The sequence below is a fragment of the Ambystoma mexicanum genome, chromosome 6p (assembly GCF_040938575.1).
Source record: "Ambystoma mexicanum isolate Mex_15411 chromosome 6p, UKY_AmexF1_1, whole genome shotgun sequence".
Taxonomy (NCBI): Eukaryota; Metazoa; Chordata; class Amphibia; order Caudata; family Ambystomatidae; genus Ambystoma; species Ambystoma mexicanum.
The window spans coordinates 1246076092-1246097566 of record NC_090935.1 but is presented as its reverse complement, the minus strand read 5'-3'; the positions used below and the strand labels follow the sequence as shown (position 1 = coordinate 1246097566).

The window sequence follows — 21475 nt, the reverse complement described above, 5'->3', positions numbered from 1 at the left end:
AGTGGGAAGTCAAGGTTTTAACTGACTCTTGGGCTTGTGCTGCTGGCTACGCTGATCACTTTCTTAAACTAGTGGCTCATCGCGCTTTCCCTGCAAGTGTGCTATGCTGGCTCTGGAGGAGAGGGTGTACCGCAGAGCTGTCTGCATCATGTACGAAGGCTGCAGTGCCTGAACCTTGGTCGGGTGTAGACTAGAAGCGGGAGGGCTGTCCTGCTGGGGGGGTACCATTCTTGGTAAATGTGGGGGATGTCCTTGCTACCTCAGAGCTTCTTTCAAGCACATCAACTGTGCATCTTGGAGCATTGTGTGCATCCCTTGTTCTGTGGATTACTGCCATCATACTGCTGGAAGACGGCAACTTTGCATCCGAACACTTTCAGTGCTCTAAGGGTGTGTACATATTTCTGAGGCTTGTGAATCGTAACTTTCACTTGATATGTCTATTCTTTCATTTAGTGAGTCGGTCCAGACTTGCTACCGTAGGTGTGCAAATACGCCTGGCTCTTTGAATCTTAACATCATCAGATTGTGTTTTTTGACAATGATGTGGTTGTGAGTAAAGGCGAAGTGACGTCTAAGGTAGATGCCCACATCTGACCAATAACTGCACTGAGACAGCCCACAGACTGCTGCTACTCACTGGGATGCAACTTCGTCTGGACGCAGCCAGTTCCATTCAACACCTGGCATGCAGTATGGCAAGGGGGGGGCGGAGTGGCGTGGTGTGTGCCCCACCCATGTCATGAATGCCTTTCATGCCCCTAGTGATTTAATTCAACTTTTGCCCACGGTGGAACGCTAAGATCCCTTTGCAATACTGTGCATGTAACCATTGTTTTTGGCAGGACCATGTTGCAGTTTCTTAATTGCTTGGCGTACACATTTCCTTTTTACCCGAGACCCTAAAGCCCTGGGTTAAAAGCTGGCCTGCTTATGCCATGTAGGCTATGGCACTGGATTGTGGTGAACCCCTCCCAACCCCTTTTTCCGTAGTGGTAGATATTGACGAACCCGAGAATGGGGTCCCTTCAGTCACCATCAGTCATTGCAAGAGCGGTCATTGCGGTCCCCCTTGCAGTCGGGCTTTGGGGGCAGAGGGTCCACCAAATGGAAGGTCCAGGACCTCTCATGATAAACGTGAGACTGCTACAGACATCACGAACACACAGAACACTTGGCACGTGCAAAATCTGCTAAGGTTTCCACGAGCACCAGGGTGGCAGAGTTTCGGGAGTGATTGCTATGTCTGGTGATGAATGGGCCAAATTCCCTTACAAATGACGTCTGTAGCCCCCACACCTCTTGCAGAAATGCTGTGGTGCTGAGTGGCAGACCTTGCGGGTGACGTTGGGAGAAAACGGTATGGAAGGTGCCTCTCAAGCCTGCCACCCTCCTGGGCACCTTTAAAAGCACGCACACTCCGCTGAGAGCCTCTACATCCATGCTTAGCAGACTTGACCTAAAAGAAGGTCATGTCACTGTAAAGACCTAAGTGGAGGAAGCCGAGGATGATTGAGGAGATAAGTTGTCATGTTGGACACTGTATCCCGAGTTGTGTTGAATGCCAAACCCACCCTCTACGCACACTCTTAATGTTCCTTCTCTGTCTAAACATTTACTGACTGGTTAGATAAGTCCTCACCCTCCAATACAGGGTATGTTCGCGGTCCGCTGCTGGCGGAATCCCCAGGAGTTCGATAGCCAGGAAGTTTTTGGCGTACCACTATTTTCGAGTCCGAGGGGCCACCTTACAAGGAGAGTTACACATTGCAGAAATGTGGCATACAGATCGGACACTGCTAAGGCTACTGCCCTTCTCTCTGGCATAGCCAGGCACAATGGTGATATGCAAACCCTTATCAATGAAATGCCTGTCTCCTTGCTCTCCAGAGCTCAGGCTATTATTACTGGGATTCAGCATCCGACAGTTAATAGCTTGGATGCTGCAGAAGCGCCGGGTGAGGGGAGCATCAGTACTCAAGAGACTTTCTTGGCTACAATGCGCAGGTTTCCATCTGGAAACGCAGACTACCATCCGCAGCAAGCCACTAGAAGACCACAGTTTATTTGGGAAACCAGTGGATGAGTACAGAAATTCAAAAAGGCGTTTGAAACCATGAAAACATTGGGACACATGTTCAGACTCTCTTTTCCGTGATAAAGCAATTCACAAACCCTGAGGCCTTACTGTCTACAGCAACACCAATCCTACCACTGTGTGGAAACAGCCGACAGAGGTATGGTGTATGTCGAAGCGGCACAATGTTCCTGGACGGCATTGTCACAGACCTGAAGACTTTGCAAGCAGAAGCCAAAGTCCTAAAGAGGTGGCCATTGAAAGTAGCCGTTCACTAGAGTAATGCAGGAATTCCCTCAGTATTTTTCCTTGTACCAAAAGAAACCATGAGGCCAGTGCTAGACTTAGTGTAGAAAACGCCAAAAATGGTGCATTGCTGCGCTTCAAGTGGACCCCACTGTTCAAAAAAAAAGGCAACTGCAGTAGACCCTGGATATGAACAGTGCAATCTTTCATATTTCAATGTACCATGGCACCACTGTTCCCTCCGATTCTAAGGTCCTTGCCAGTTCAAAGTGCTTCCTTTTAGGATTGCAACAGCACCATGTGTGTTTACAAAAAGTAGTATCTGTGCATGTACAAAAACATACGACCCACATGTATCCCTACCTGGGTGATTGGCTCATAGCAGGGTGCAGCTTCATCAGTGTTATCTCAACACGTGGGTAATCATCGCACTGTTTCAACAGCGAGGCTTCTCCATCACAAATCTTGGCCAAATTTAGTTTCTGTGAGCAGAGCCAAACTGATTTCAAGCCCAATCCTTTCTGCAAACGGAAAGTGTACAATCTCTACAGGCACATGTCTCTATCACCCATTGCAGTCCATATTGGTGTGCAAAGTAAGGAAGCTCTTGTGTTTCCTTATGTATGTCAGCACATGTAACCATGGCTCGCAACTGGAAGGATCCAGTGGTGATAACATTAATTCTCATGGGAGTCCTACAATTATCGCCACCAACAAATATGTTAAGGGGCCATCAATGTGTACATCCACCAATTCAAGTGCCCATTTGCAGAGGTGCATTAGGACTGGGCTCTGGAGCTCACTGCATGCCCTTCACAGTCCAGGGGAAGTGGGCGCCTCACCAGAGAACGCTTCATGTTAATGTGTTAGAACTGATGGCAGTAAAACTAGCTGTTTGCAGTTTTCAATCTGTCCATTCTGACAAGGAGACGCTTGGTATTTGCCGTCAAGCAGGGAGCCAAGCTTCAACATTGTCACCGATTGTACATAAGATCTGACATGGTGCATACAGAGACAAATATTCCAACACCTACAAGGGATGCACACCTGTCTTTCGGACAGCTTAACCAGACGAGTGGTTCACAAATAAGTGGGAGCTAAAAACAAACCAGACACACTAAAACACATTTATCAGGTGGGGCTATTTAGACACAGATATTGCCAATAAGTATAAACACAAAATGCCCCACATTTACATCCAGGTGCCAGAACCAAAATCTCTGGGTAACATGTGGTTGGGAGATATGGGTTGGCTTCTCCCAACGTCCCTCCTTCGTGAGCAAATGCAGAAATGACTCCTAAGATGACCTCTGTTTCCTCTTTAGCCCCACAAGGGCAAGGCGCGTGTGGCATCTCCCTCTCCTGCACATGCCACGGGAAGCACCAATCAAGTTGCCACCAGTTCACAATCAAGTAACACTGATTTTCGCAATATGGCACCTGAGTGAGTTGGGGCCATTTCATAGCTGTATGGGCATGCTCCGTGAGACAAGGAAGCCAAATACAAGCTAAAGCAACATGTCCATGTATTCATCTGGTGCATTAAATATGATAACAGCCCAGTTGAATGTTCCCCACACACTGTTAGTTGCTTCTTTTATTTCTAGACTATGGATTAGCCTGCGTTTCACTCCAGGTTCATCCAGGTTCATTGTACAGCACTGTTGGGGATACACCAACTTCTCAACACGTCTGTTAAGGCATTTATGGAAAGGCTAAAACCACATCTCCTCTAGTGGCACACCCAGCTGTTGAGTAGACCCTCAACAAAGTGCTGTATAAACTCATGGGACCCGCTTAAACCTCTCGCCCATGCACTTGCGGGTTCTCAATGTCACTGGGCCTAGTAAGATCGCTGTTTTGTTATCCCCTATTCCCCTCCCTTGCCGCGCTCTGAAACACTTGTGTATGAGCGCGATAGAAATAAAATATCAATAAGCGCCACATATCTGGTGGCACACACTCTTTGCGCAGAAAAATCGACCAACTGGCTCAAATCATAATTAGTCCACAAAGATCAAACAATCCTTTTCTTGTCACACACCCATCCTCTGGAAACCGATGGCAGTAGCGACTCGGAATACCCCCCACAATTCTCCAATTTCCTAACACTCTCAAAACATGTTTATTTTCGACACCGACTGAGGACCAACTCCAACGGACAGCACTGCGCTACTCTTAAAATATGCCAGCCCAATCACTGGCTACCCAAATCTTGTACAGCGCTCCACTCCTCTTGAATTAGGTCTGCGCTTTAAACAATAACAAATATAAAATGGTGATTTAAGTTTGAAAAAAAAGGGATGAATTTTAACAATGCTTCAGGGGAGGGGAAAAGTGCATGGAAGGGGGAGAAGTGGAAAGTACAAAGCAGAGGAGAAACAGATAAATAACAATAAATAATAAAGGCAACAAACAGTGGTAGTGCAGCCAGCAATTTGCAAGTGCTAGGTTTAAGGCAGCAGACAGGGTAGGTCTGATAAGTGCAGGAAGAAAAAGGGGGGGCTGTATGGGTACAGATACAGACCCCAGTGCAAGGGGTGCAGGAGGGTGGCAGGGTGAGCACGGGCCTGGACCCGGAGGACAGAGGGTGGCCAGGTGCACGGTGCCAAGAGAGAACAGATCAGCAGGGGAGAGCGGGAGCGAAGGCAGAAGAAAAAAGGAAGGTCTTGAGGTGCTTCTGGAACCAGAGATGGTTCTCCTCAAGTTTTAAAGTGGCAGGGAGGCTGTTACAGAGGGAGGCCCCTGCCAAAGGCCCAGCCGAAGACAGATCTACCTCCAGCTCGTTTCTTTGAAAAACGACTGACCCTGAGGGAGTTGGAGGTAGAGGAGCGAAGAGCTCGAGAGGGGATGTATTTGCAGAGGGATAGCTGAAGGTATTTTGAACCTAGGCCCCAGAAAGCGTTGTGGACAATGCAGAGGGATTTGAATTTAATCCTTGCATCCACTGGGAGCCAATGGAGAAATTTCAGAGCTGGAGAGATAAAATCCCAGGGCTTGAGGCCAAGGACCAGTCTCGCAGTCCTGTTCTGGATTAGTTGCAGAGGGCGGAGAGTAGAGGCAGGTAGATTTAGAAAGAGGCTGTTACAATAGTCCAAGCTAGAGAGAACCAGAGCTTGGGATACCATGAGCTTCTGGGGGAAGGAGAGGAAAGGCAGAGTACCTCTGAGGAGGTGCAGTAGGAAATGTGACTTTAGAGACCTCAGAGATGTGGGAGGAGAAGGAAAGGGTGGAGTCAAAGATGACCCCCAAGGTTCTTAGCCTAGGAGGGGGGGGGCTAAGGGAGGCCGGCCAGAGAGTGAGGGGAAAGGATGGTGAAGATGTGCCAATGAGGAGGATCTTCGTCTTGCTGGCATTCAGACAAGGATCATTGGCGGCACACCAATCTTGAATGGCAGTTAGGCAATCGGAGATGAGAGAGGGAGAGGAGGTGGCAGAGGGCAGCCTGAAAATTAGTTGAGTGTCGTCAGCGTAGCACTGGAAATTTGAGCAGAAAGTGGCAATGCAGTGGGCAAGAGTTTCCAGATATTGGTTGAAAAGCCAGGGCAAGAGGTTAGACCCCTTGGGAACACCACAGGTAGAGAGGAAGATGGAGGAAAGGAAGGACCCAAGTTGGACCTGGGAGGGTCGATCTGAGAGGAAAGAGGTCAGCCAGGCAAGAGCCTGATCCGCGATACCCAGGCTTTCACAGAGACGGTTGAGCAGGATGGTATGGTTGACCGTGTCGAAGGCAGAAGAGAGATAGAGGAGGATGAGGACAGAGGGAATGTTAGAGTCAAGGTTGGAGAGCAGAGCTTCACGTATGTTCAGGAGAGCAGTTTCCGTGCTTCTGGCAGCTCTGAAGCCAAACTGGTGGTCATGGAGACAGCCAACAGAATTGGAATGAAGGTTAAGCTGAGAGATGGCCAACTTTTCCAGGAGTATGCCCAGAAAGGGAGCAATGGAAATTGGGCGATAGTTAGCTGGACAAGAAGGATCAGCTGTGGGTTTCTTGAGAAGTGGATGCACAAAGGAGTGCTTCAGAGTGGAGGGGAAGGATCCCAAGGCAAAGGAGTGGTTGCAAAAATCAGCAAGGGCCGGAGCGAAGGTGTCAATGTGGTCCTTGATGGTTTTAGAGGAACAGGGATGAACCTGTTTTAACGAGGCTTTCATAGATCGTACTTGTCTAGCGACCTCATCAGGGGAAAAAAGAGGAAAGGGCGAGAAGGATGGTGGGGGGTGGCTAAAGGAGGGTCAGCAAGCACAGAAGGTGAGAGAAGAGGAGGGGTCTGGGTGGAGAGGGTGTACAGGATGTCCTGGGTTTTTGAAATTAAGTGAGGGGGAATGGCATTGCAAAGAGCCTGGGAGGCAACAGAAGGGGTAGAGACTGCAGCAGCGTTGGCCAGCTCCTTGCAGATTTTAAAGAGTTTGGCCGAGTAGTTAGATGCCGCAGAGACACAAGCTTGAATGTGGGCTCTCTGCTTGGTAAGGACAGAGAGTCCATATTGCCTTTGTAGCAGGCGACAGGCCAGTTTGTCAGAGGATGAACAGGAAGTCCTCCATTCCTCTCAGCCGTCCTACACTTACGTTTAAGTGTAGCTAGGTCAGTTATACCTCGAATTGCACTTGGCTTTGGCTGCCAAGTACGCTGGGGTGATACTTGTAGATAATCTATGTAGACTTGAACATTATCCTGGGCCGGAGAGGACGACAATGTAGTTTGTATATGATGTGGGGGTTGGGGGTGGGGTAGGTGATTAAGTAACATTTCCATGCACCTGTCATAAGATTGGCTGCCGAATGGTGGACTGCTTTTAGTGGAGCCCAGTTAACGGATGGGAGCCCTGACAGTGGGGCATTTCCCCCATCGATGTGCGATATCACAAGGCCTGCACTACGGTCGCAGTCCTGTGGCGGCATGAAGGGTTAGATTTTTGGTAAGGGAGGAAATCTTGGCTATCGATGATGAAGCCTAAGTCTTTAGCTGAATCCGAGAGTTGAAGGCTCAATCCTTCTAGCTGCATAACATGGAGCCTTTTCTATGCCGAGGCTCGGTGAACTCCAAGCTCTAGCAATAATGAGCCTTTTTGTTGTTCTACACAAAAACAAAGTGATTCTTGGCACACATGCTGGTTTTCACCAAAGTTTATCCATCGGCTTCATGACAATTTCTTTTTTTTTTTCTCCAAAATTCACAAACTAAGGGGCTGCATTCACTTGATGTGTGCAGAGTGTTATGAAGTCTTGTTGTGGTAATAAAGCCGAGACTCGAGACACAGACCTGCTGTAGAGTCATTGGGTTTGTTCCAGGTAGCTTTATTTACATATGTACATCAATCCAGTTTCTCTTGTAGGTATATACAGTGGCACAGGAGACAGGACATAGTTACAGAGAAGACCCACCAGCCATCCTTACATCACCAGCACAGGCCCCAACTGCACTCACAGAACATTCACTCTCAGACCCACTCAACATTCTCCTGAGCTGCAGCATTCATACATCAACATTCTACAAGCATGCACTCCTGGCCAGTGACATAACATGACAAGACTACATCACAACATCTCCCTTTCATACCAGACTCAACCTCACACAGAGGCGCTATGTTTTATAAGACAAGTCGGTGATTTGTTTCTTTTGCACCAGGTCAAGAGGGAAACTTGGCCACCAAAGCCTAGCATTATAGATTTGGTTTGTATTTAGAAATGCTGCAAGTTGGCACACAAGATGCCTCCTTTCATGGTGGGGGGGATAGCTCGGGGGCAACCCGTTGGTCTTGGAAGAAAGACATTGCAGCGCAACACGGGTTTGAATCCCCATCCCGCGTTTAGAAATCAATCTCTGGTATGAAGCGCGTCATAAAAGAACAATTATAATTATCCCTGAAGTCTACTTAACAGGAGGTACTGGGTTACCCTAGCAGTCATTGCAAATGTTTCCATAGATGCCATATACAAGGCTGCCACATGTATTTCTGTTTACGCAACTACCTAGACACACAAGCCGGATCACAAGCTCCTTTTTCAGATGGTTGTAAAACGGTTATTAGATGTTTCTTCGTCTACCCACTACCAACCTAAGTGTACTACTTGCACATAGGGCATGTAAATATAAATGGATTCACAAACATCAGAAGACCGCTGTTACTTAACCACTTCTGTGTCTTGTATCTGTTTTAGAATTGCATGCGCTCACCCAGCTTCCTCCCACATGTAAGCGCTAAAGCATTAATTTATTTTCACTGAACATACACCATACCATTTTTATTTTTCTTGCTTATTCTTTTGCTCCTTGTGGAAGAAAAATAATTAGAGGTAGTTGACATGCAGAACACCATGGGCAGTTGCACACATAGGCCCTCATTACAACACGGGCGCTAAACCATGGCGCTATTAGCACCATGGTTGGTGCCGGTGTTGTAACGAGTCCGTCATCGTGAAATACCCCCCGATTCCAAGGTTGGCGGGGCGGTATTTCCCCATTTCCCAATGGCCCTTGCCTATTCCCATTTTTGCCCCATAGGGCTCAATGGGAATGGGGAAGGCGGCAATTACGGTACTGCAAATTGCGGTACCGTAATTGCCTGCGAGGTCTCTTTGCGGGTCCCTACTTTAACGGCTGGTCCAGACCAGCCGTTCAGGTCGGGTCCCGCAAAGGGACCTCGTAGTAAGGCGCGAAGTGGTTAACGGTGCCGCAGCCTTTTACGGTGCCGTTAACCACTTAGCGCCTGGGTCGTAATGAGGCCCATAGAGTAGGTATAGTATGTTGGAAAGGTCCTTTAACTTTGGCAGTAAAAAGCATGCCATACTCCGGACCAACCCCTATCCGGCAGTACTTGCATAGCATGTGACTCTAAACCAATACCCACAGAGAGACTAACTTGGTAAGTAACAGCTGTTGATATATTTTCATACACAAATGTCGGCACCTATACCTATGCCCTGTATCTGGGGGAACAGGATGCAAGAATGTCTTTTGCATCATTGGGGATACATGTTTTTTACTCTTGGCATTGGCATATACCCCGGCAGTCAAAAGGTTGACGCATGGGCCAAGGAGTGCTGGCAAGATAGCCAGTAGAGCATTTTAGTGTCACTGTTTGTACATACCAACACATGTTTGCTATCTACACTGCATCCACCTCGCCATCCAATGCCCATTCCCTCACATTTTGGACTGGTTCACTTCCAGCAAGTACACTGGTGTTGGCACTGGATGATGGTGTTCTTTCTGGATTGCTCGCTTGGTGACCTCCTCAACCCTTTTAATGCAGAATAGACTTTGGAAAGCTGCTGCCACTGACTCGAGTTAAGAATCCCCATGTAGTACTTGGCTAGGACTACTCCAATACTCCAGTACCAAATTGGATTGCTAATGTCGGCAATCCAGAATCTCCAGTGTGGTATTCCAGTTGGTCAGCCCTCCTTGCAATGAGGCAAGCTCTGGTGCTCTCCAATTAGTTTAGCAAGTATCTGGCAAAGTATGGCTGACAGATATGCAAGCACAGGTTAGCATTTCCTAAAAATGTGCCTCCACAATGAGGCAGCAAGGTGGTTTGTTGGGGTATGTGGAGTGACAGATGTACATGTTTAGGATAGAGCCCGAGGTTAGCAACGGGTTCATGACCATGTTGCCGCCTCATATGGCACTTTTGGAGATTTAGTACCCAAGTGTCATAGCCTTCCCTTGGAGCATCAACTTGGACCGGTTACTTAGCAAACGTGTGTAATTTAGTCATGCTGGGCTTGTTTTGTGGGCTGAGATGTGGCCACTGCTCATCAGGACGCAAAGGTATTTGATGTACTCTGCAAAGATTTTGGCAACATGGCCTTTGCAGGTTGCTGTCTTGCACAAACACTTTTTGATCTGTATTTGAGGGCTTAAGTGCTCCCTACAATTTGGATGTCTTCAGTGCATATACTTGTTGGTTTGGAATGTGCATGTTCAAGTGTGAAGATGTGTTCACGCTTCTTTCCCAATTGACTGCGATCACCTCACCCCCTCCTCAACAAAATAATAAACTAGTGTGCGCATCACTAACAGTTATTCAGTTCACGCTCCTCCCCTTACAAAGAAATTGTGCGCTCCTCGCCCTTCCATACCAGAAAATGCAGCTTATTTATTACGCTTGCATTTTAATCCCATTCCTTGCACACGCCTCTCTGAACGCTTTACCCAGACTAAGAAGGCTTCTCCTTATTCCTTCCCGGGTGAGCGCTCTACCCGTGTTCTCCGAACAGTGAATGGAGTTCTAGTTTTCTAGTGGTTTGGTATTTGAACAATTGTTTGCTTAGCACTCGGTGTAGAGTGCACATTAGGCATTGCAATTGCTACTGCTTCTTGTATATTTTCAACCTATATGGGGCAACACATTCTCAGCTAATTGAATGCTTGTTTCTCATGTAAGCTGTTCATATTGGTAGAACCAAGAGCCATATACTGCCAATCGTCCAGACTTGTGATTAGGAACTCTGGTGTTCATTTTGTGCAGCCAATGTCTTTTATGCCAGTTTATGGGATATGATGATTTCATTTGTTTTTAGTTTTGTTTTGGCCTTTCCTTTCTCTATGGTATTTGGGAGGTGGTTCAACAAAAGTCAAAATGTGTTTGTGGCGGAACGTTCCACACCGTTTCACCAATCTGCACCACATTTTGCATAGTTACCTGCTGGGACCCACCAGACATTACTGGCTACTTGACATTTGGACACCCTACACCATTCCCCAGATTGCAGCACCTTCACACATGAGACGGTTGCCTGAAATCGGTGTAACATCAATGTGGTCGTAGAAGGACCGGTCCTGACACAAGGACCAAAACTCGAGGTCCGGGCTGTAAGATGCACGGTTTCCAAGATATTTGCACTGCGTTCCACCATGCCACAGTGAGGCGATGGGTGGGGAGAGAGCAAAGAAGGTCCCAGTAGGCAGCACCACACCATCTCTCGCCTCCAACCGAGACCCCAGGCCCTGCTCCCCCAATGTCTGCTCCGGGGAATGCCAGCCAGCCACACGCGCCCATTCTCAGTGCAGTTTATTGAGGGTGTAAAGCACATCAAGCGATAAGCCAATCAGAACAGTGACCTACAGGATCAGTGTTCTGTCTGTCTATAGAACCCGTTCGGGGAACGGGTACTTGGGCTAGTAGTATGATATAATCATAGCACATATGGAAGGACCCGGAAAAGAAAACTGAACTAGTGAGAGACGGCACTCCTCTCCCATCAGCGATCATTTGGAAAGCATGCAGAGGGGAAGGTTTAACACACTGCCCTTTTCACTGCAATGGTCTGGATTTCTGAAGTGATTTGATTTTCAATGGTGGTGGTGGTTGTGTTGGGTGTTTATTTTAATGTATTTTTCTCCCATAGATGCCCTGTTGAAAAAAAGAGCAGGAGCAAAATGAACATTCCATTCCGAATTGGAAATGCAAAGGGTGACGAGGGCCTGGAAAAGAAGTTCCTTGAGAAGGCTGCAGAGCTTGGCATGATGTCCTTGAAAGGTCACAGGTAAAACAGCATGCAGCAGTACTGGTATCAGTTATGTGTTTTGTGTGATTTGCACAATGCAGGACATTAACAGTGTGCATGCATAACGATCACTGTGCCCCAAGATAAAACTGAGCAGTAAACATTAGATCATCTTTAGAAAGGTTCAAAATGAGTTTGTTCTTTTACCACAATGTAGGCATCCGTGATAGAACGAGCTACATAAGTGCATTCAGCCCTTCAAATGTGTGCATTCCATCCACCTTTACTCTCTGAACCCGGCAGATCCGAAAAATAAAATGGGGACTAAAAATACCTCAACAAAAAAAGGAATCTGACATATAGGACCATGGTTCCTGCTTCCACTGATGGCTTTGGGTCAGTGGTAGCAGCAAGCAGTTCCACAGGAAGGCGCACTAAGAACCATATTTTAATTTGAATAAACTTCTAGGTGCAAACAAGCATGGGTTACAAATACATTTGTTTTTGTCTCAAAATGACCCCTATTGGCAATGGGAATTATTTGTTTCCGTCTGATTATGCCTCCAACTTGATGAATACAAAAAGACAAAATGGGGTTTAAAATGCTCCCTCTTCAAACCAAATCCGATCTGGATCGCTGACTGCATTTTTGGTAGTTTGGTTTTGAAAGACCCTCTTATTGAGCTATTGGGATTCCTCTGTTCACCTGTAATACCCTACTTTGGAATAGACACAGAAGCTTCTGACCACTGTTTGATGGCTTAAGGCCTAATGAATTGACCCAAACAACTGGTTTGGATTAATGATTGCAATATTGTACATTGTTCGTGTCAATTTGCCCAGGTCTGCGACCTTTGGCTCTAATGTATTGGCCAACAACTGCCGTCAGCCAGGAAAACGCAGAAATATTATAGATTGAAACTAGTTAATCTAATTTAAAATGCTTACCTGCAACCTCGTATGCCAAGGTCCACTTACCCCTTAAATCCGTGCTGAAAAATCATCTTGTACCCTTAATGTGCTCGACAAAGCTGGCCGCTAAAAATGAAGTGAAATTTGGTATCCCTGAAAGCTTTTAAACTTGCCAGCATACAGTTTGCTAATGGCTGCACCACTTGATAATGTTTGTTCTCTATCATGGGATTTTCATTATTATTCATAAACTGTATCCACCTGGGTGCAGGATGTAGTGAAGTTTCCCACGATAAAGTAGAATTTCAAGTACATTTTACATCCTAGGCAACTCTTCAAACCAGACTCTGCTCATCTTCCTTCTCCATAATGAGTATCTCTTGGATGTGGGTTCTGTTTAGTGCGCCCTATAGAAAGAAGCCTAACCCCAATGACTCAGTAGCCTAAATGGCTTTCCAGCGGTGGTGGTGATCAAAACTGAATTTAATCCCGGCTCATGGCAACACCACTTGTGGATTAAGACCCATTCCTTACTCCAAAAATGAAATCCATGATCTAGCATTTCTAGAGTAGCCCCTCATCAGTCACACCAGAAAAAAAAAAAAAAACCCACTTTGGGGGGGTAAAAAGGCCCAGCACACCTCTTGCAAGGAGAACAAGGTTTAATCTCACAAAAATAAAAGTATGTGCCAGCAAAGAACTCTCCCGCCACAGAGCGCTCTGCCAGAACCCGCATAAGCACTGGGTTTTAAAGATTCACAATGTCACAAATGACGTACGTCACATGGTTTTCAAATCCATGTAGCTGGGTGCTGCAACCCTATACACATATAGCCTGCCCCCTATGGGATGCCAGGCGATTGGGCCCCAGCATCTTCTGCCCATCTCCTTCTACGTGGGGATCTTTTTCCGTCATCGGGCGCAAAGGCCCTAATTGGCAATTTTGGTTGCACAATTCATTATTTCATAGCTCTACAGTGTGCCTGGTACCAAGAACATACGCAAGGGGAATACTTTTGAGGTCGAGAACTTCTCAGAACTACGTGAATTCCCCCCCCCCCCCACCCCCACTCTATCCCAGGCACGCCGGTGCGGCCACAACTTTGTCACTCGCAGCTTAAATTTGTTACCTTCTCTCCTGGCTCCTCGCAGCCCAAATCACATGAACCGATGGTGGGGGGGGGGGGGCAGTCCGTTACTGCTCTCTGATCTACCTGATAAATTGGCCAATGCACAGTTTTATGGCCGGGGTCTTGGGCTGGTCAGTGACTGAAATGCTTGTATCCTGGGTTTGGGGTCTGTCTCTGGCTTGCTGTAGCTTAAAGATATGGGCTGACAAAGGCCTAAATCCCTCACCCCCCCTTCTCGTGGGATAACTCTTCAAAGATCAACTCTGGACCTCTCTTGGCCTTACAGGGCACATTCTTTCTGGGTTACATGCACTAATGATAAGACACAATGGAGAACTGTGTACCTCCAATGATTTAACCTTATGCAGGGCTGTGATGCAGAAGACGCACGCATACCCTTCTAACCCTCGGGACGGGATTTAGCGTACTAGAATAGCTAGAACACTAGGCCTCAATTTCAAGATTGCGTCTAACTTCTAAAATTGAGTCTCATTCCACACATTAGTACCAGGATACATTTCTGCTACAATCCAACTTCTATGGGTGACCCTCCCTCTAGACCCTATATTCTACCAGCTCCCCTACATCTCCTACGATCTCCTCGTCCTAAATCACAGCGGGGCCTTGAACATCCGCCCCGGCTCCTCAACACATACTGTGAGTGGCAGCTATGCATGCGTTTGTGTTGATTGAGTGCAAACCTTACTGGAAGGCAGCAGAGTGCTGTACAGAGACGAAGGGATGATGCAACGTTATTCTCAAGCTGCGGGGAGAGGGGAAGTTGCGAGATGTGCATGCATGCGAAGTAAATTATAGCTCACAGGCACCAGGTGAGCTGCATGTTCGCCCCCATGACAATATGATTCTTTCATAAACATACTCTTGATTATGCCATGTTAGAAATGGCAGATTTATTAGAAGTTTGTTACTGATCCCGACATCTCTCTAGATTCACTGTGGAGTCCAGGTGCCACTCCTCCCATGTGACTCACAATGTCTCAGGATTCTGGTAAGAGCCTCCTGACTGGAGCCCCGTTGCTCCACGTCTGTGGCAAGTACACCACTGCCTCTGCTTAGTTCATGACTGCAGGTGTATGCCATTTCCCGTCTGTGCATGGGAGCCAGCAATGTCTTGGTCCCTGTATGTCTCTGTATCACATGTTCAGCACCTTTTTACCCCCTGGGACTTCAGCACAGCAAATTAAACATTGCTGGGGGCATGTCCTTCGGCAGTGAGCAAGCCCCTGAACCCTGCATGCAGACTGAATTTCATGTCACTGGGGAGGGGATAGTGGGGGTGGGGGGATGAACATTTTGGTGCTATTCTGCAGGTTGGGGGTAAAGGAAATTGCCACAAAATCATGGAGTATTGTGACCAGGTGTATGTACCCCCTGTAAAGAATCTTCATGCTTGTACCTGAGTGATAGAACTGGTGTGATTGTGGGTGCCTGGTGCCACATGTGCTCTGTGATGCAGGGTACATGAGGCGCGGGGGAATCCCTTTGCTCCCCAGCCCATTATCAGCCTAAGGGTTTCAAAGAAGCACAATACCCCCTAATCACCACAAGGGCAACACTGTCAGAGACCCAAGTAGACAGACTCCAAAACTATGGTCCCCTTTATGGGAAAGATAAAGCCGTGGGGTATCGTGAGGTGGGTGATGGGGGCAGGGGGGTATTGGGGATGGAGTACTGCACTTATTACCTGTTGGTAGTTGGAGAAATCTTTTGCAAGAATAACCCAGCAGTCATAGAGGATTCTTCTCCGCTGTATGAGAAATGTCTGAACGCCCCCCTCCCACAACCCCCAAAATATAACCAATAAGGCAGACACCTGTGAGCTAGTAGCGGAGGAGACCTGGAACACTCGCTGCAACTGCGTGTTCTAAGAGGCTGAAGAGGCAGATGTGATGGTTCCATGCAGCAACAAATGGCCAAGACGGCAGGCCACCCTGGCCAGTGCCATGACCATGGGGCCTCATTTGAGCTTGGGTCTTTTGGCATATGCTGATGAAGCAGTACTTTCAACCATTATTGTCTTCATGCTTGGTTGGTTCTAATGAACTGAACTTGATACCTCCATTTTTCTCCTGTGGTGGAACTGCCCACCCCTCCAAACCCACTAGCACATACAGATGGGATGGGATGGGATGGGATGGGATAGGGTGGAGGTGAGGGGAGATTTGAGGTGTAGAGAGAGTTGAAGATTATGGTTTGGTGTTGCAATTTTAAGAGATGGCAGAGGAGCAGGAAGTTGTGCACCCGAGGTGGTTAAGCATTATACGGAAGAGATGGCCAGGCTGTTGTGACCAGGATGCAAAAGACCAAGGCTGTTTATCTCCCAAATGCTAAGGAACAAGTGCTGGGGCTGTGAAACCCCAAGAACCGTTAGTGGCTTATCTTGACTGTTGCCTGTTGGAGCCCAATAGAGAGGGGGAATGATTAACTGACTGTAGTTCTCGTGAAAAGTTGGATTTGCTTCTTGTTTCCCCTATAACCAGTTTCCAGTCTGCCATAATCCTTTGGCACATTTACGTTGTAAAAACAAAACCCTTAAAATTACGAAACCTAAGCTCCAAGTGGTCTTGATTATCGTGAACTTGCTGCCCCACTCCCCTCGCTCCCCCACTCCCCCCAGTTCACAACCAGGTTGATCCAAAGGACTATAGAATAAAACTGCTATTGTGTCTCTGCTTTCAGAAGTGATCCCATGAACCTAATGATCATGTGCAGAATCACTGGACTTTGATCGGATGCCTTGCCTGTTTCTGACCGCACTCTTTTGACACTTTGTTTCGGCAGTTAATTTACCTGTACGATATTGTAATTTTAGTATATGATAAAAATGTTATCCATATTTGGATGTTGTGTTGAAGATTTGTTCTTGTAAAAAAATGCTACTTTCTACTGATTCCTTTTTATTTTATGGAAATCAAATATTTAAGCAATGTCTCGGTAATGCCCCCGCGGCTCGGATCTTATTGCTTTTAGTACCCTGGCCCGCAAGACTGGGGTACTACTAGCATTCTTTTTCTGTTCCGAAACGATGCAGCGTTTCTGAACAGAAAACCAAATGTGAAAAAAAAAAAATGCCCGCCCTGAAAGGGAAAACTGAGTCTGTTTTTCCCTTTCTATGGTGGCCACCGGGAGCGGACCCGCAGGGGACAAGTATTCCCAGCGCGTTCGATCCCAAAAAAATAAGCTAAGTGGGGTTGGGTGGGCAGGGAGGGGATTGTTTGCAGGGGGGGGCGAGGAAGAAGGAAAACACTTATAATCCCCAGCGGGGGAGGATGGCAGCCTCCAGCCGTGTGGAGGCTTGGAGCGTGGATTGCCCCGTTTCAAGCCTCCTCATTGGCTGAGGGGCAGCCACACCCCCCCCCCTGCCGGGGATGAAGATTCGAGAGATTCTGCGTGGGGTATGTACCGGGCGAGAGCCAATCAGTTTGCGTCTAACAATCTGTCTCTCACCGGGTCCTAATTCCCAATATTGATTCATAGCATGGAGAGTATTGGTTTAGTTAGATGGTGCCATCTGTTTTCTGGCCACATTCCCCCTCTCCCCGTTATAGGAAGGATCCAAACAAGGAATTCGGACCGGAACACATTAAGGTCCAGGTGAGCAGAAGACCAGTAGAGTACAGGCGGGTGTATCGTGTTTTAAGCTTGAAGATCGGATCCAAAAGTTACTTTATCTTAAGTGACATTTGTAAAGTGCTCAACTGCCACTGTTATGGCCTTAAAGTGCTGTTTTTCTGGGACTTTGTTATGCTGTAGTCTGAGCATTCCATGATAAACTGTACAGTACATTGCACGAAATGACAATTGCTTTAGCAGAGAGGACTGATGTAGCAGGGAACGAAATAAAGCTGTGATGTGGGACCAGCTACTGGATATCTGGCTTCACCCAGTAAGCAGATGCTACATCCGAGGAACTAGAACATAGCGTGACACATTTCACCCCCTCTCGCAGTGCAAACTATATTTGTATGTAGATCCATTATGCTTCAAATGGCTTATAGGTTTGTCCAAATGGGCCTTTTAAAAATGTTCTCGAACACATTGTTAATGTCGCATATAAACATGGGTCACCGGGTACGCGAGTGCTCCGGGTGCCACAATCCTTCATGTCATACCCTTTCAATGCCACTACCCTAAAATCTAGGCAGCACACCGCCCAGGCAATCGTTAGTTGGCTCCTCTTTCCATAGTTCTGTTTGTATGCCCAGTTGGCCTGGGGAATCGAGAGTTGCTCTTGGTACTTGTTGGCGTCCAGCTAACCAGGCTCTTCTAGGCTTCAAGCAGAAGCTTAATGGCTCCCAGCAATTTCGATCCCTGTGTAACCTCTTTGACAGCTGGTATGTGTTGAGTGTGGTGTACTATGTTTGACTGTCTGTGGATTGGGCGAGTCCTCCCCTGAGAAGCGAATTTAGGTAACGTGCCTGGTAATATGGGTACACTGGGCAAAAAAGTGGAGTGAGCAAAGATGGTTGAGACATGATTATCTAAGTGAATTTAACTAACCGAATGTGGAAGCGTTGTTAGTTTTTTTAAATGTTTTTATTCTTTCATGGCATTGTACTTGCAAGCATTCACTTAATAGCTTTTGGTTCTTTCTTTTTATTGTTCGTCTTTGAGACAAGCTCTTGCGCTAGGATGTTATATGACCTTACCCTCTCCCATTCTGTTACAGGTCGGTTGGTGGTATCCGGGCCTCTCTCTACAATGCTGTTACTGTGGAAGAAGTGCAGAAGCTTGCAACGTTCATGCGAAATTTCATTCAGATGCACTAGCCCATCTGAGCAGGACTGCCTTGTACACGATTGTGTACCCTTCTCCCCTGGTCTTTGAGAAACAAGCTATCTTTCCAAGTTTAAAGTTTACATGTTACCAGATACAATCTCAAACATTTCCAGCTTGCAAAATACCCTACTATTTTGGGGTTGATTTTTGCATGTTTGTAGTGTTTCTCAAATTACTGTTCCGTTGTTGCCATCGACTGTTGTATTTTAAAATGTAGTGAACACTAAAGGGATGCTGTACTGTATTATTTGTATGGCATGCTCACGATGCACTCAGTTGCCAAAATTCACTAGTGACGGCTGCTATACCCATACGCACTTACCAACTTTCTCTTGGACATGACCTGCTTAAGTCATGCATGTATATTTGTAAAATACTTGTTATACATTTTTACATGTGTATGTATCATGATCAGTTGTGAATTCTTTTTTAAAAAATGTGTAGCTCTTTACATGGCTAAATGTAAATGTAACATACTGTCCTATTTAATAGGTCTGCTACTAAGCAATAACCTTTTTAGAGCACCAGTTTGAACATTTGACAACTTTGTAGAGACTATCTGGAATCCCCATCGAATGTGGAATAAATAGTTAACAGAGGAGTGTCTTGAAATAATTTTCCTTTCAACTCTTGTTCAATCGAATTATTTACATTTGGTTTATGGAAACTCCAGATAGTTGAATAATGGCGAGTATTCCTGCATGACAGTTGCATGGGGCGAAAGTGTGTAGTTTTGTGATTCAACATGAGCCTTACATTTTTAGATGTACGGATAAACAGGATTTTGAAAGCAACTCGGGTGCCTGAAAATTACAACAAAGGCACAATATATGTATATGTTGTAATACAGGAGCAGATGGGATTATTCTGCAAGCTTTGAGATCTTCAAAGTCTTGTCGCAGGACCTGCTTCTCTGTTCCTTTTAGAATGGTATTTTTCTTTTCCTTGCATTGACCACTTGTTATGTTAACCGGAGTACCATCTGCCATTGTAACAGATTTCCCTGGATGTTAGCATGGAGTGTACGGAGCAGTTTGCCAAGTGGATCCAGGGCTGTGCATTGTTGCTAATTTATTGAGTGCATGTCTGCTGTGAGGAGCCAGGAAGGAGACGCGGACATAGAGGACTCATGGTTTTGGTTTATAGACTTTTATTAAGCGAAAAAGGGGTTGGAAAATGCCTCCCTATCCATATGCTAAGAGGGATTTTCCCTAACTCAACCACAACTATGGATTCTATCCCTTTACAAGATGTCAAAATCAAAACGTACGTCTTATGTCCCAAATCCTATTCTAGCTATCGCAATCTAAAAACGAACTCTGTGCTATGTAGATTATCTCTGATTCTCAAAGTGTTCAGCTCCAATAAAAGTTACGAAGCCAACAAAGTTCTACATGAACAATATTCACGGTTCCAGGTAATAACTCTCCTTCCCAGGTGTCTCTTCTCCATCTAATGAAATAAAGCAAGAAGTTCCAACAAAGAATAACCAAGATCCTCCTGGTGCATTCAAAGTTCCAGGGAACGATTCCCTTTTTCAGATTCTTCCTTTGATGCAAAACAATTTAAATCCCAAAGGCTTATTTCCTTTTTGGGGTTTCTTTTCTACTACTTGAAGTTTGGGCGCGGTTGCGACTCGCAGGTTACCTAGTATACTCCCCTGCATGGTTTTCCCTTCACTTTAGGAAAGTAACTCGCAAGGGCATGGGCCCTCCTTGAGATTTCCTTCCACAGTTGTTCATCACCCACCTTTTCACTGTCCTGGGTATACTCCCAGGGTTTCAACACTTGAGCTTGCCTGGTGTACGTTCCTGCCAGGTCTTGGATACATCCTTTCAATCACTTGATGTGCAGTCTCTTTCAATTGTTTTACTTTGCCCTGTATGCTTTTCTGCCAGGATTTATAGGCAGTTCTCCAGCCTGGGTTCTCGCATGGATTCACATGCTCATGAATATTCCCTGTCGTCAGGCCGGGAATCCTTGGTAAAAGAAAGAACAGTTTCACTTTCGCTTACAAGCTGTATTTCTCCTCTTAACCAATCAGTGAGCTCTGTGTCATACTCCCCAGCCCCCCCACCCCAGCCAATGACTGCCCTGTCCCTAAACCTCTCCTCTGTCAGCCATCTTCAGATTTTTTTACCACCCGTTCAAGTGTTGGAGTCCTTGTGTTTTGCTCTGTGAGCTGATCTACGTTTTTCATGCTTTTTTGGTAAAAAAGTTTCATTTTTGTCAAACAGAGCCGTGTGCTCTTTTTCTACATTGGCCAACAACCGGGGACCCTTTCTCTGTACATTTAAATGCCCCTCAAGGGCAAGAATCATCGAAGTTTCATCGAAGGTTACAGAAGGCCACCGGGCGTACTCTGGACCATGTCGGAGGAGAAGGAGGGAAGTTCCCTTTTCCAGCTCTGCTCCAGCTGCGGACTGTGGAATGTGTTTGTGGAGGACAAACCCTTCCAGTGCCTCTACTGTCTCGATCCGTATCACAAGGAAGCGAATTGCGAAATCTGCCTCGGGTTCTCCAAGCAAACTGTGAAGGATCACCACAGTAGGCTGGCGGCGTGGCTCAACACTAAGGCCTCTGCCCCGTGCGGGAAGCCGGGGCATGCCTCCCCTTGGACCGGCCGGTCCGAAGAGCGGGATTCTAAGACCTTTGAGGGCCCTCCATCCACGAGGGCCCAAAGCTAAGCAATGCAAGTCTGTTGCCGTCATGGGCACCAGGCTGGCTGGTCCCTCAACAGGCGGGGCGCACTCATCTTCACCCTCTGCCTCCATCTCCAGCCATCGCTCCAGCTCCTCCGCAAAGAGGAAATCAGCTAACCTGGCGAAGCTGCCGGAAAAGCCTGAGATGACGAAGGCAC

The 21475-nt window shown here is 46.7% G+C and overlaps 1 protein-coding gene across 1 annotated transcript in view; it reads left to right on the top strand.

The window, feature by feature from the left end:
- PSAT1 (phosphoserine aminotransferase 1) overlaps positions 1 to 19214 on the top strand; it is a 70060-nt gene extending 50846 nt beyond the window's left edge. The window contains exons 8-9 of the mRNA XM_069625900.1: positions 11675 to 11812; positions 18506 to 19214. Of these exons, the coding sequence (XP_069482001.1) occupies positions 11675 to 11812; positions 18506 to 18605 (238 nt within the window). The 3' untranslated portion in view covers positions 18606 to 19214. The remainder of the gene's footprint in view (positions 1 to 11674; positions 11813 to 18505) is intronic.
- Positions 19215 to 21475: the final 2261 nt, after the last annotated feature.